At 55.0% G+C, this 13,086-nt stretch overlaps 1 protein-coding gene across 4 annotated transcripts in view; it reads left to right on the top strand.

Annotated features, from left to right (window-relative positions):
• The window catches only part of FLNA (filamin A), a 353,926-nt gene that overhangs the window by 169,082 nt on the left and 171,758 nt on the right, over positions 1-13,086 (top strand). For all 4 annotated transcript variants that reach the window (XM_085629725.1, XM_085629727.1, XM_085629724.1 and 1 more), the window contains exon 2: positions 6,036-6,489. In XM_085629725.1, coding sequence (XP_085485851.1) covers positions 6,117-6,489 — 373 coding nt within the window. In that variant the 5' untranslated portion in view covers positions 6,036-6,116. The remainder of the gene's footprint in view (positions 1-6,035; positions 6,490-13,086) is intronic.

Genomic DNA, 13,086 nt, shown 5'->3' with positions numbered 1-13,086 from the left:
ATGGTCTGTGTCTGTTGCTGGTTGGGCGTGGTGTGAGATGCTGTGTCCATTGCCTCAGAGTGTTGGGAATGGTCTGTGTCTCTTGGGGGTCGGGCATGGTGTGAGATGCTGCGTCCATTGCCTCAGAGTGTTGGGAATGGTCTGTGTCTGTTGCTGGTTGGGCGTGGTGTGAGATGCTGCGTCCATTGCCTCAGAGTGTTGGGAATGGTCTGTGTCTGTTGGGAGTCGGGCATGGTGTGAGATGCTGCGTCCATTGCCTCAGAGTGTTGGGAATGGTCTGTGTCTATTGGGGGTCTGGCATGGTGTGAGATGCTGCGTCCATTGCCTCGGAGTGTTGGGAACAGTCTGTGTCTGTTGGGAGTCGGGCATGGTGTGAGATGCTGCGCCCATTGCCTCAGAGTGTTGGGAATGGTCTGTGTCTCTTGGGGGTTGGGCATGGAGCGGCATGCTGTGTCCATTGGCTCAGAGTGTTGGGAATGGTCTGTGTCTCTTGGGGTCGGGCATGGTGTGAGATGCTGCGTCCATTGCCTCAGAGTGTTGGGAATGGTCTGTGTCTCTTGGGGGTCTGGCATGGTGTGAGATGCTGCGTCCATTGCCTCAGAGTGTTGGGAATGGTCTGTGTCTCTTGGGGGTCGGGCATGGTGTGAGATGCTGCGTCCATTGCCTCAGAGTGTTGGGAATGGTCTGTGTCTCTTGGGGGTCTGGCATGGTGTGAGATGCTGCGTCCATTGCCTCAGAGTGTTGGGAATGGTCTGTGTCTCTTGGGGGTTGGGCATGGAGCGGCATGCTGTGTCCATTGGCTCAGAGTGTTGGGAATGGTCTGTGTCTCTTGGGGTCGGGCATGGTGTGAGATGCTGCGTCCATTGCCTCAGAGTGTTGGGAATGGTCTTTGTCTCTTGGGGGTCTGGCATGGTGTGAGATGCTGCATCCATTGCCTCAGAGTGTTGGGAATGGTCTGTGTCTCTTGGGGGTCGGGCATGGTGTGAGATGCTGCGTCCATTGCCTCAGAGTGTTGGGAATGGTCTGTGTCTCTTGGGGGTCTGGCATGGTGTGAGATGCTGCGTCCATTGCCTCAGAGTGTTGGGAATGGTCTGTGTCTCTTGGGGGTCGGGCATGGTGTGAGATGCTGCGTCCATTGCCTCAGAGTGTTGGGAATGGTCTGTGTCTGTTGGGAGTCGGGCATGGTGTGAGATGCTGCGCCCATTGCCTCAGAGTGTTGGGAATGGTCTGTGTCTCTTGGGGGTTGGGCATGGAGCGGCATGCTGTTTCCATTGGCTCAGAGTGTTGGTAATGGTCTGTGTCTCTTGGGGTCGGGCATGGTGTGAGATGCTGCGTCCATTGCCTCAGAGTGTTGGGAATGGTCTGTGTCTCTTGGGGGTCTGGCATGGTGTGAGATGCTGCGTCCATTGCCTCAGAGTGTTGGGAATGGTCTGTGTCTCTTGGGGGTCGGGCATGGTGTGAGATGCTGCGTCCATTGCCTCAGAGTGTTGGGAATGGTCTGTGTCTCTTGGGGGTCTGGCATGGTGTCAGATGCTGCATCCATTGCCTCAGAGTGTTGGGAATGGTCTGTGTCTCTTGGGGGTCTGGCATGGTGTTAGATGCTTCGTCCATTGCCTCAGAGTGTTGGGAATGGTCTGTGTCTGTTGCTGGTTGGGCGTGGTGTGAGATGCTGCGTCCATTGCCTCAGAGTGTTGGGAATGGTCTGTGTCTGTTGGGGTCGGGCATGGTGTGAGATGCTGCGTCCATTGCCTCAGAGTGTTGGGAATGGTCTGTGTCTCTTGGGGGTCTGGCATGGTGTGAGATGCTGCATCCATTGCCTCAGAGTGTTGGGAATGGTCTGTGTCTCTTGGGGGTCGGGCATGGTGTGAGATGCTGCGTCCATTGCCTCAGAGTGTTGGGAATGGTCTGTGTCTCTTGGGGGTCTGGCATGGTGTGAGATGCTGCGTCCATTGCCTCAGAGTGTTGGGAATGGTCTGTGTCTCTTGGGGGTCGGGCATGGTGTGAGATGCTGCGTCCATTGCCTCAGAGTGTTGGGAATGGTCTGTGTCTGTTGGGAGTCGGGCATGGTGTGAGATGCTGCGCCCATTGCCTCAGAGTGTTGGGAATGGTCTGTGTCTCTTGGGGGTTGGGCATGGAGCGGCATGCTGTTTCCATTGGCTCAGAGTGTTGGTAATGGTCTGTGTCTCTTGGGGTCGGGCATGGTGTGAGATGCTGCGTCCATTGCCTCAGAGTGTTGGGAATGGTCTGTGTCTCTTGGGGGTCTGGCATGGTGTGAGATGCTGCGTCCATTGCCTCAGAGTGTTGGGAATGGTCTGTGTCTCTTGGGGGTCGGGCATGGTGTGAGATGCTGCGTCCATTGCCTCAGAGTGTTGGGAATGGTCTGTGTCTCTTGGGGGTCTGGCATGGTGTCAGATGCTGCATCCATTGCCTCAGAGTGTTGGGAATGGTCTGTGTCTCTTGGGGGTCTGGCATGGTGTTAGATGCTTCGTCCATTGCCTCAGAGTGTTGGGAATGGTCTGTGTCTGTTGCTGGTTGGGCGTGGTGTGAGATGCTGCGTCCATTGCCTCAGAGTGTTGGGAATGGTCTGTGTCTGTTGGGAGTCGGGCATGGTGTGAGATGCTGCGCCCATTGCCTCAGAGTGTTGGGAATGGTCTGTGTCTCTTGGGGGTCGGGCATGGTGTGAGATGCTGCGCCCATTGCCTCAGAGTGTTGGGAATGGTCTGTGTCTCTTGGGGGTCGGGCATGGAGCGGCATGCTGTGTCCATTGCCTCAGAGTGTTGGGAATGGTCTGTGTCTCTTGGGGGTCGGGCATGGTGTGAGATGCTGCGTCCATTGCCTCAGAGTGTTGGGAATGGTCTGTGTCTGTTGCTGGTTGGGCGTGGTGTGAGATGCTGTGTCCATTGCCTCAGAGTGTTGGGAATGGTCTGTGTCTCTTGGGGGTCAGGCATGGTGTGAGATGCTGCGTCCATTGCCTCAGAGTGTTGGGAATGGTCTGTGTCTGTTGCTGGTTGGGCGTGGTGTGAGATGCTGCGTCCATTGCCTCAGAGTGTTGGGAATGGTCTGTGTCTGTTGGGAGTCGGGCATGGTGTGAGATGCTGCGTCCATTGCCTCAGAGTGTTGGGAATGGTCTGTGTCTGTTGGGGGTCTGGCATGGTGTGAGATGCTGCGTCCATTGCCTCGGAGTGTTGGGAACAGTCTGTGTCTGTTGGGAGTCGGGCATGGTGTGAGATGCTGCGCCCATTGCCTAAGAGTGTTGGGAATGGTCTGTGTCTCTTGGGGGTTGGGCATGGAGCGGCATGCTGTTTCCATTGGCTCAGAGTGTTGGTAATGGTCTGTGTCTCTTGGGGTCGGGCATGGTGTGAGATGCTGCGTCCATTGCCTCAGAGTGTTAGGAATGGTCTGTGTCTCTTGGGGGTCTGGCATGGTGTGAGATGCTGCGTCCATTGCCTCAGAGTGTTGGGAATGGTCTGTGTCTCTTGGGGGTCGGGCATGGTGTGAGATGCTGCGTCCATTGCCTCAGAGTGTTGGGAATGGTCTGTGTCTCTTGGGGGTTGGGCATGGAGCGGCATGCTGTGTCCATTGGCTCAGAGTGTTGGGAATGGTCTGTGTCTCTTGGGGGTCGGGCATGGTGTGAGATGCTGCGTCCATTGCCTCAGAGTGTTGGGAATGGTCTGTGTCTCTTGGGGGTCGGGCATGGTGTTAGATGCTGCGTCCATTGCCTCAGAGTGTTGGGAATGGTCTGTGTCAGTTGCTGGTTGGGCGTGGTGTGGCATGTAGTGTTATAAGTAAGTCTCCTGTTCTGCTTTCTTATTGGAGCTGGTTCCTTTAATTGAGCCAGACTCAGCCTTCACCGCACGTGCAGATACACTCATTGTGTCTGCCTGTTTGTGCATCGAAGCAGTCATGAGCCTGTTTAGCTTTCACTATAGTCGTCTGTGATCCAGGATGGTGTGGGAAGCTGTGTGTGATACGCCATTTGGTGATATCCGAAGGCAGGCCAATGTTCAGCCCTCCCGCTTTCTTGGATTCAGACCCAAATCCATCCCTGTGTGTGCAGTCCAGAGTTCCTGGTTTGTTTAGTGTTTGCACCTGTGTGTATGCTGACAAAAGGTACACATGGGACCGCTGTAAAAAGTGACTGTGCTGCAGCGGCGCCTTGTGTGTAAATACGGATTTACCACGGTTGCATCATATTCCACTTACCACTGGCAAGTTCTATACAGCTCAATAATAATACATTATTTTAACTCAAAGGGATTAAAGGTCACTTAACCAAACTTGCTGCATCTGGTACGGCACAGTGGCAGAGAATTAGCTCATCCTACCCGGTCCCTTTCCAGTTGCTGGTCCTGCATATGTTCAGGTGTTCACCTGTTACTGATGAAGTGAAACCCTTGCCCAGGCACTATTAATAGACTCTTGAAGGACGTGTGTCTGCATCAGAATAAAACCCTGGCATATTTTGCTTAAATATGTTTTGCTTCATTAGTTGTGTAAATTCATGGTACACCAAGCATGATTCAAAAAAGCAGTTATATTTTAAGAGAGCTCTCGAAGGATAGAAATATGTTTTCTCCGTCCGAAGATTTTGTACAGTACCTTGCACCCTATTTGCATTTTTTGTCGCCTACATTAATAAGCCCTGCATCTCAGTGTGTTCCTCCACTGGCGTCTTGTACGTTGTGGGTCTGCAGATTGACTTCTCTCTGCTGTGTGCTGGGGCCTGAGAGACGTGTGTGAGACTACCTGTGTGTCTGCAGACTGACTTCACTCTGCTGTGTGCTGGTGCCTGCGAGTCGTGTGTGAGGCCACCTGTGTGTCTGCAGAGTGACTTCTTCTTCCTGTGTGCTGGTGCCTGAGAGCCATGTGTGATGCCACCTGTGTGTCTAAAAACTGACTTTTCCTTCCTGTGTGCTGGTGCCTGAGAGCCGTGTGTGAGGCCACCTGTGTGTCTGCAGAGTGACTTCTCTCTGCTGTGTCACCTGAAGCTGCTTCCTTCGGTTTGTCCGGCTTGTGAATGTTGTATTACACGTGTCTGCCTTTACCACATATGCCACAGCCCCCTGCCACTCACATGTGTACTCTTTGGCGCCTCTGGGCGCAGACACAGTTCTGGCACTGTTCTGCAGGTCCTGTTTCCCTTTAAGGCAGACCCCGCCCTCGGAGCCGTCCCCTCTGTGTGTATAAAGTTATGCGGCATGCTTTCAGTTGCCAGTGTGATGTTTTAGCACACTGGTGGCGGCAGGCCATGTCCGTGTTTCTATTTGAAGACGCCCTTCAGACCCTTTAACTCCACATCTACTGAATATCCCGAGGTGCCTCTCCCAAAACTTTAGAGTCAAGCCTCGCCCTTGAGTGGAGCAGTGCTTGTGTGTGTAGCGTATTGTCCTTGAAATGTGTAGTTCTCCGTTATGTGTGCCGCGTTTCTGCCCTGCAGACCCCGTGACCACCCTCTTCTCTCCTTCTATTTGACTCTGTCTTAAAGTTAGTCAGCCCCCGCAGCTATGGGGTGGGGGTGTATGTACTTTGTGTGCGTCTGTGAGGCAGTGTATGAGTGAGTGTGAGGCACTGCGTCACAGTCCGTGTATGAGTGAATGTGAGGCAGTGTGTGTGTTTCAGTGTATGAGTGAACGTGAGGCAGTGTGTGTTTCAGTGTATGAGTGAACGTGAGGCAGTGTGTGTGTTTCAGTGTATGAGTGAACGTAAGGCAGTGTGTGTTTCAGTGTATGAGTGAATGTGAGGCAGTGTGTGTTTCAGTGTATGAGTGAATGTGAGGCAGTGTGTGTGTTTCAGTGTATGAGTGAACGTGAGGCAGTGTGTGTGTTTCAGTGTATGAGTGAACGTGAGGCAGTGTGTGTGTTTCAGTGTATGAGTGAACGTGAGGCAGTGTGTGTGTGTCAGTGTGAATGTGAGGCAGTGTATGGAAGTGATTGTGTGAGTGAGCGTGAGTCCCGCATCGTCGCTGCGCCTCGCACCGAAGCTGCTGGTGCCGACAGTCCTCCTGACCCCTCTTCTCTTCTCTTCTCTCCTCCTAGGTGCCTTCGCCTTTAAAGCCCGGAGTCGGCCCTCCTCCTCGTCCTCTTCCTCCTCCCCAGGGCGGACACCGAGAGCATAAAATGAGCGGCGCGGGGCGTTTGGCGGCGCAGTCGGGCGGCGGGGGCGGAGCGGCGGGTGCAGCAGCGGACAAGGACGGCGAGATGCCGGCCACGGAGAAGGACCTGGCGGAGGACGCGCCCTGGAAGAAGATTCAGCAGAACACGTTCACCCGCTGGTGCAACGAGCACCTGAAGTGCGTGCAGAAGCGCATCGCCAACCTGCAGGCCGACCTGAGCGACGGCCTGCGGCTCATCGCGCTGCTCGAGGTGCTGAGCCAGAAGAAGATGTACCGCAAATACAACCAGCGGCCCACCTTCCGCCAGATGCAGCTGGAGAACGTGTCCGTGGCGCTCGAGTTCCTGGAGCGCGAGAGCATCAAGCTGGTCTCCATAGGTGAGGAGGGGGAGGGTGGCTTGAGAGCATCAAGATGGTCTCCATAGGTGAGGGGGAGCGATGGGGAGAGTCAGAAAAGGGGGGGTACGGTTGAGTGCATCAAGCTTGTCTCCACAGGTGTGGGGGGGGGGGGGTGTTGAGAGCATTAAGCTGGTCTCTATAGATGTGGGGGAGCTATGGGGGAGAGCCAGAAAAGGGGGGGTAGGGTTGAGTGCATCAAGCTGGTCTCCATAGGTGAGGAGGGGGAGGGTGGGTTGAGAGCATCAAGATGGTCTCCATAGGTGAGGGGGAGCGATGGGGAGAGCCAGAAAAGGGGGGGTAGGGTTGAGTGCATCAAGCTTGTCTCCACTGGTGGGGGGGGGGGGGGTGTTGAGAGCATTAAGCTGGTCTCCATAGATGTGGGGGGTTGGGATGAGAGCATCAAGCTGGTCTCCACAGGTGAGGGGGCGTGGTGTTGAGAGCATTAAGCTGGTCTCCATAGGTGAGGAGGGGGGTGGAGAGGATTGTGGGGTGAGGGCATCAAGCTGGGGTCCATAGGTGAGGAGAAAAGGGTCAGGGAAGAACCAGGAGGGGTGAGGGAGAACCAGGAGGAGGGGGGTAACCAGACTGGTAGGATTGTGGGGTGAGGGCATCAAAGCAGGTTCCGAAGGCGGGGGGGGGGGGCGCTAGGGCAGCTATAGAAGAGAGGGGTGTTGAGCATGCACCAAGTGTCCATATGGGAGGCGAGGGGGCAGTAGCGCACGGGGGACAGGTTCACACTCTTGAAAAGAGTAGTTTGACCGCATCCAGTTGGTGGGTGATGGGTGGGGCGTGGTGCCTCTGTAGGTAAGTGGGGGCTGCCACCTGCTTCCGGCCAGGGGGCTTGCACCGTTAATGCACACCCCTTTAAGGAGGTCGTGTGAAGTCTTTGCTAGTTTGTAAAGGATGACATGGGGGTGAGCATATCTGTGGCAGTGTTGCCTCCTCCACCACCCTGAAGGGGAGGGGACTGGAAAGCGTGTTTCCCCTCCCCCGGGGGCATCTGAACGTGTACTGTGCGGTGCCTGTACATCCTACCGCATTCCATGGTTGGCTTCATGTGGGGCTTGTGCCAAATAAAGCAACCAAATGTAGGTTTCACGTGCCACTTTCTGCCCCTTTGCACCACACAGAACCCAGTTTAATCGTTCTATTTTAAAATCCATATCTGCAGCTGTGGCACATTGGAGGGGCAGCGCAGGGTGGCATCTGCGGAACTCCCTGGTTGAAAGTTGAAGCAGACGTCACTTAACCATGCGCCAAGCTCCTGAGTTCCTTGGCATATTCGTGGGTACCGCTGGCAGTCCTTCACCAGGCTGTGGGGACGCTACCAGCCCTAACCCCACCCACTGGGTCCATCCTGGTTATCTTCTAGGCTGGGGCGGGTTTAATCGGTGATGCAGATCTAACCGGCCACACAATGAACTCGCCCCATTGGCGCTGCCAGGGCAGACCCTGTATGAACTGTGCCGCTTCAGAACAGTCTCTGCTCTTTGACGTGGCCAGCCCGGGGTGACCATTCCGTTTCAGCCCGGTCACTCCCCCAGTAAGCACAGGCTCCCCCCCCCCCCTCCCCCCTTGATGGAGTCCGCGCCGGTGACGTCCTTCATCCTTGTAGTCCTCGGGTTGGGACTGCCAGGCTGGTGACGGATTCTCTGTGCCAGGGCGTGAAGTGCAACTTGCACTATCTGGGTGGCAAGACAAGGCCCTGGAATCAAAGACCGTAGTTTACGCTGAAGTTGTGCCCTTTTAGCTGTGCCTGGACAGAGCTGACCTGCTTCCGCCGGAAGTTGATGCTGCTGCGGTTTTTGGCACACTGTGCTATTTGTGCAGTAGGGTAGGTACTGGTTGTGGTACTCTGCTGTGCCTGGATGCAGCAGATGGTGATTGCCGAGCTAGGAGTTGGGGATATCCTGGTTGTGGCACTGCTGTGCCTGGAGGCAGCAGGGATTGATGGGCTAGGGGTTGAGGATGTCCTGGTTGTGGCACTGTGCCGTTCCTGGATGCAGCAGTAATTAGCAGGGAGCAGGGATGTCCTAGTTGTGGCACTGCTGTATCTGGAGGCAGCAGCGATTGATGGGCTAGGAGATGGGGATGTGCTGGTTGTGGCACTCTGCTGTGCCTGGATGCAGCAGTAATTGGCTTGGAGTTGGATGTCATGGTTGTGGCACTCTGCTGTGCCTGGATGCAGCAGTGATTGGTTTGGAGTGGGGGGGGGGGGGTGTCATGGTTGTGGCACTCTGCTGTGCCTGGATGCAGCATGTAGTGATTGGCCTGGAGTTGAGGATGTCCTGGTTGTGGCACTCTGCCTGGATGCAGCAGTAATTGGCTTGGAGTTGGATGTCCTTGTTGTGGCACTCTGTTGTGCCTGGATGCAGCAGGGATTGATGGGCTAGGAGTTGGCGATGTCCTGGTTGCGGCACTCTACTGTGCCTGGATGCAGCTGGCAGTGATTGGCTTGGAGCTGGGGATGTCATGGTTGTGGTACTCTGCTGTGCCTGGATGCAGCATGTAGTGATTGGCCTGGAGTTGAGGATGTCCTGGTTGTGGCACTCTGCCTGGATGCAGCAGTAATTGGCTTGGAGTTGGATGTCCTGGTTGTGGCACTCTGTCTGGATGCAGCAGTGATCGATGGGCTTGGAGCTGCAGATGTCCTGGTTGTGGTACTCTGCTGTCTGGATGCAGCAGACTGTTTGGCTTGGAGTTGGGATGTACTGGGTGTGGTACTCTGCTGTGCCTGGATGCAGCAGTGATTGGTTGGGGGTGTCATGGTTGTGGCACTGTGTTGTGCCTGGATGTAGCAGAGATGGATGGGCTAGGGCTTGAGGATGTCCTGGTTGTGGCACTCTACTGTGCCTGGATGCAGCATGTAGTGATTGGCCTAGAGTTGAGGATCTCCTGGTTGTGGCACTCTGCCTGGATGCAGCAGTAATTGGCTTGGAGTTGGATGTCCTTGTTGTGGCACTCTGTTGTGCCTGGATGCAGCAGTGATGGGCTTGGAGCTGGGGATGTCATGGTTGTGGTACTCTGCTGTGCCTGGATGCAGCAGAGATGGATGGGCTAGGGGTTGAGGATGTCCTTGTTGTGGCACTCTGCTGTGCCTGGATGCAGCAGTGATGGGCTTGGAGCTGGGGATGTCATGGTTGTGGTACTCTGCTGTGCCTGGATGCAGCAGTGTTGGGCTTGGAGTTGGGGATGTCATGGTTGTGGCACTCTGCTGTGCCTGGATGCAGCAGGTAGTGATTGGCCTGGAGTTGAGGATCTCCTGGTTCTGGCACTCTGCCTGGATGCAGCAGTAATTGGCTTGGAGTTGGGATGTACTGGGTGTGGCACTCTGTTGTGCCTGGATGCAGCAGGGATTGATGGGCTAGGAGTTGGGGATGTCCTGGTTGCGGCACTCTGCTGTGCCTGGATGCAGCTGGCAGTGATTGGCTTGGAGTTGGGGGTGTCCTGGTTGTGGCACTGCTGTGCCTGGATGCAGCAGTGATGGGCTTGGAGTTGGGGATGTCATGATTGTGGTACTTTGCTGTTCCTGGATTCAGCAGGTAGTGATTGGCCTGGAGCTGGGCATGTGCTGGTTGTGGCACTCTGCTGTGCCTGGAAGCCGCAGTAATTGGCTTGGAGTTGGGGATTTCATGGTTTTGGTACTCTGCTGTGCCTGGATGCAGCAGTGATTGGTTTGGAGTTGGGGGTGTCATGGTTGTGGCACTCTGCTGTGCCTGGATGCAGCATGTAGTGATTGGCCTGGAGTTGAGGATGTCCTGGTTGTGGCACTCTGCCTGGATGCAGCAGTAATTGGCTTGGAGTTGGATGTCCTGGTTGTGGCACTCTGTGTCTGGATGCAGCAGTGATTGATGGGCTTGGAGCTGCAGATGTCCTGGTTGTGGTACTCTGCTGTCTGGATGCAGCAGACTGTTTGGCTTGGAGTTGGGGATGTACTGGTTGTGGCACTTTGCTATACCTGGATGCAACAGGCAGTGTTTGGCCTGGAGCTGGGCATGTGCTGGTTGTGGCACTCTGCTGTGCCTGGATGCAGCAGTGATTGGCTTGGAGCGGCAGATATCATGGTTGTGGTACCCTGCTGTGCCTGGATGCAACAGGCAGTGTTTGTCATGGAGCTGGGCATGTCCTGGTTGTGGCACTCTGCTGTGTCTGGATGCAGCAGTGATTGGCTTGGAGCTGCGGATGTCATGGTTGTGGCACTGCTGTGCCTGGAGGCAGCAGTGATTGATGGGCTAGGTGTTTGGGATGTCCTGGTTGTGGCACTCTGCTGTGTCTGAATGCAGCAGTGATTGACTTGGAGCCTGGGATGTCATGGTTGTGGTACTCTGCTGTGCCTGGATTCAGCAGGTAGTGATTGGCCTCGAGTTGAGGATGTCATGGTTGTGGCACTCTGCCTGGCTGCAGCAGTAATTGGCTTGGACTTGGATGTCCTGGTTGTGGCACTCTACTGTGTCTGGATGCAGCAGTAATTGGCTTGGAGCTGCAGATGTCCTGGTTGTGGTACTCTGCTGTCTGGATGCAGCAGACGGTTTGGCTTGGAGTTGGGATGTACTGGTTGTGGCACTTTGCTATACCTGGATGCAACAGGCAGTGTTTGGCCTGGAGCTGGGCATGTGCTGGTTGTGACACTCTGCTGTGCCTGGATGCCGCAGTAATTGGCTTGGAGTTGCGGATTTCCTGGTTGTTACCTGCTGTACCTGGATGCAGCAGACGATAATTGGCTTGGGTTTGGGATGTCCTGGTTGTAGCACTATGCTGTGCCTGGATGCAGCAGTAATTGGCTTGAATTTGGGGACGTCATGTCTGTGGCACTCTGCTGTGCCTGGATGCAGCAGTGATTTGGCTTGAAGTTGGGGATGTCCTGGTTGTGGTACTCTGCTGTGCCTGGATGCAGCAGTAATTGGCTTGAATTTGGGGACGTCATGTCTGTGGCACTCTGCTGTGCCTGGATGCAGCAGTGATTTGGCTTGAAGTTGGGGATGTCCTGGTTGTGGTACTCTGCTGTGCCTGGATGCCGCAGTGATTGGCTTGGAGCTGCGGATGTCCTGGTTGTGGTACTCTGCTGTCTGGATGCAGCAGACGGTGATTGGCTTGAAGTTGGGATGTCCTGGTTGTAGCACTCTGCTGTCTGGCTGCAGCAGTGATTGGCTTGGAGCGGCAGATATCATGGTTGTGGTACCCTGCTGTGCCTGGATGCAACAGGCAGTGTTTGTCATGGAGCTGGGCATGTCCTGGTTGTGGCACTCTGCTGTGTCTGGATGCAGCAGTGATTGGCTTGGAGCTGCGGATGTCATGGTTGTGGCACTGCTGTGCCTGGAGGCAGCAGTGATTGATGGGCTAGGTGTTTGGGATGTCCTGGTTGTGGTACTCTGCTGTGACAGGATGCAACAGACGATGATTGGCTTGGGTTTGGGATGCCCTGGTTGTAGCACTATGCTGTGCCTGGATGCAGCAGTAATTGGCTTGGAGCGGGGATGTCCTAGTTGTGGCACTGGTGTGCCTGGAGGCAGCAGTGATTGATGGGCTAGGAGTTGGGAATGTCCTGGTTGTGGCACTCTGCTGTGCCTGGATTCAGCTGGCAGTGATTGGCTTGGTGCTGGGGATTACCTGGTTGTGGCACTGCTGTTACTGGATGTAGTAGTGATTGGTTTGAAGCTGGGGATGTCCTGGTTGTGGCACCATCTGGATGCAGCAGACGATGATTGGCTTGGAGTTGGGATATACTGGTTGTGGCACTGTCTGGATGCAGCAGATGGTGATTTGCTTGAAGTTGGGATATACTGGTTGTGGCACTGTCTGGATGCAGCAGATGGTGATTGGCTTGGAGTTGGGATGTCCTGGTTGTGGCTCTGCTGTGTCTGGATGCAGCAGACTGTGATTGGTTTGGAGCTGGGGATGTCCTGGTTGTGGTCCTGCTGTGCCTGGATGCAGCAGTGATTGGCTTGGAGCTGGGGATGTCCTGGTTGTGGTCCTGCTGTGCCTGGATGCAGCAGTGATTGGCTTGGAGTTGGGATTTCCTTGTTATGGCACTCTGCTGTGCCTGGATACAGCAGTGATTGGCTTGGAGCTGTGAATGTCAAGGTTGTGGCACCATCTGGATGCAGCAGACTATGATTGGCTTGGAGTTGGGATATACTGGTTGTGGCATTGTCTGGATGCAGCAGAATGTGAATGGTCTAGAGCTGGGCATGTGGTACTGCAGCAGTGATTGGCTTGGAGTTGGGATTTCCTGGTTATGGCACTCTGCTGTGCCTGGATGCAGCAGTGATTGGCTTGGAGTTGGGATTTCCTGGTTATGGCACTCTGCTGTTCCTGGATGCAGCAGTGATTGGCTTGGAGCTGGGGATGTCCTGGTTGTGGCACTCTGCTGTGCCTGGATGCAGCAGTGATTGGCTTGGAGTTGGGATTTCCTGGTTATGGCACTCTGCAGTGCCTGGATGCAGCAGTGATTGGCTTGGAGCTGGGGATGTCCTGGTTGTGGCACTCTGCTGTGCCTGGATGCAGCAGTGATTGGCTTGGAGTTGGGATTTCCTGGCTATGGCACTCTGCTGTGCCTGGATGCAGCAGTGATTGGCT

This window comes from Triturus cristatus, chromosome 10 (assembly GCF_964204655.1).
Source record: "Triturus cristatus chromosome 10, aTriCri1.1, whole genome shotgun sequence".
In the NCBI taxonomy this organism is placed as follows: Eukaryota; Metazoa; Chordata; class Amphibia; order Caudata; family Salamandridae; genus Triturus; species Triturus cristatus.
This window is presented reverse-complemented; position numbering and strand designations above follow the sequence as displayed.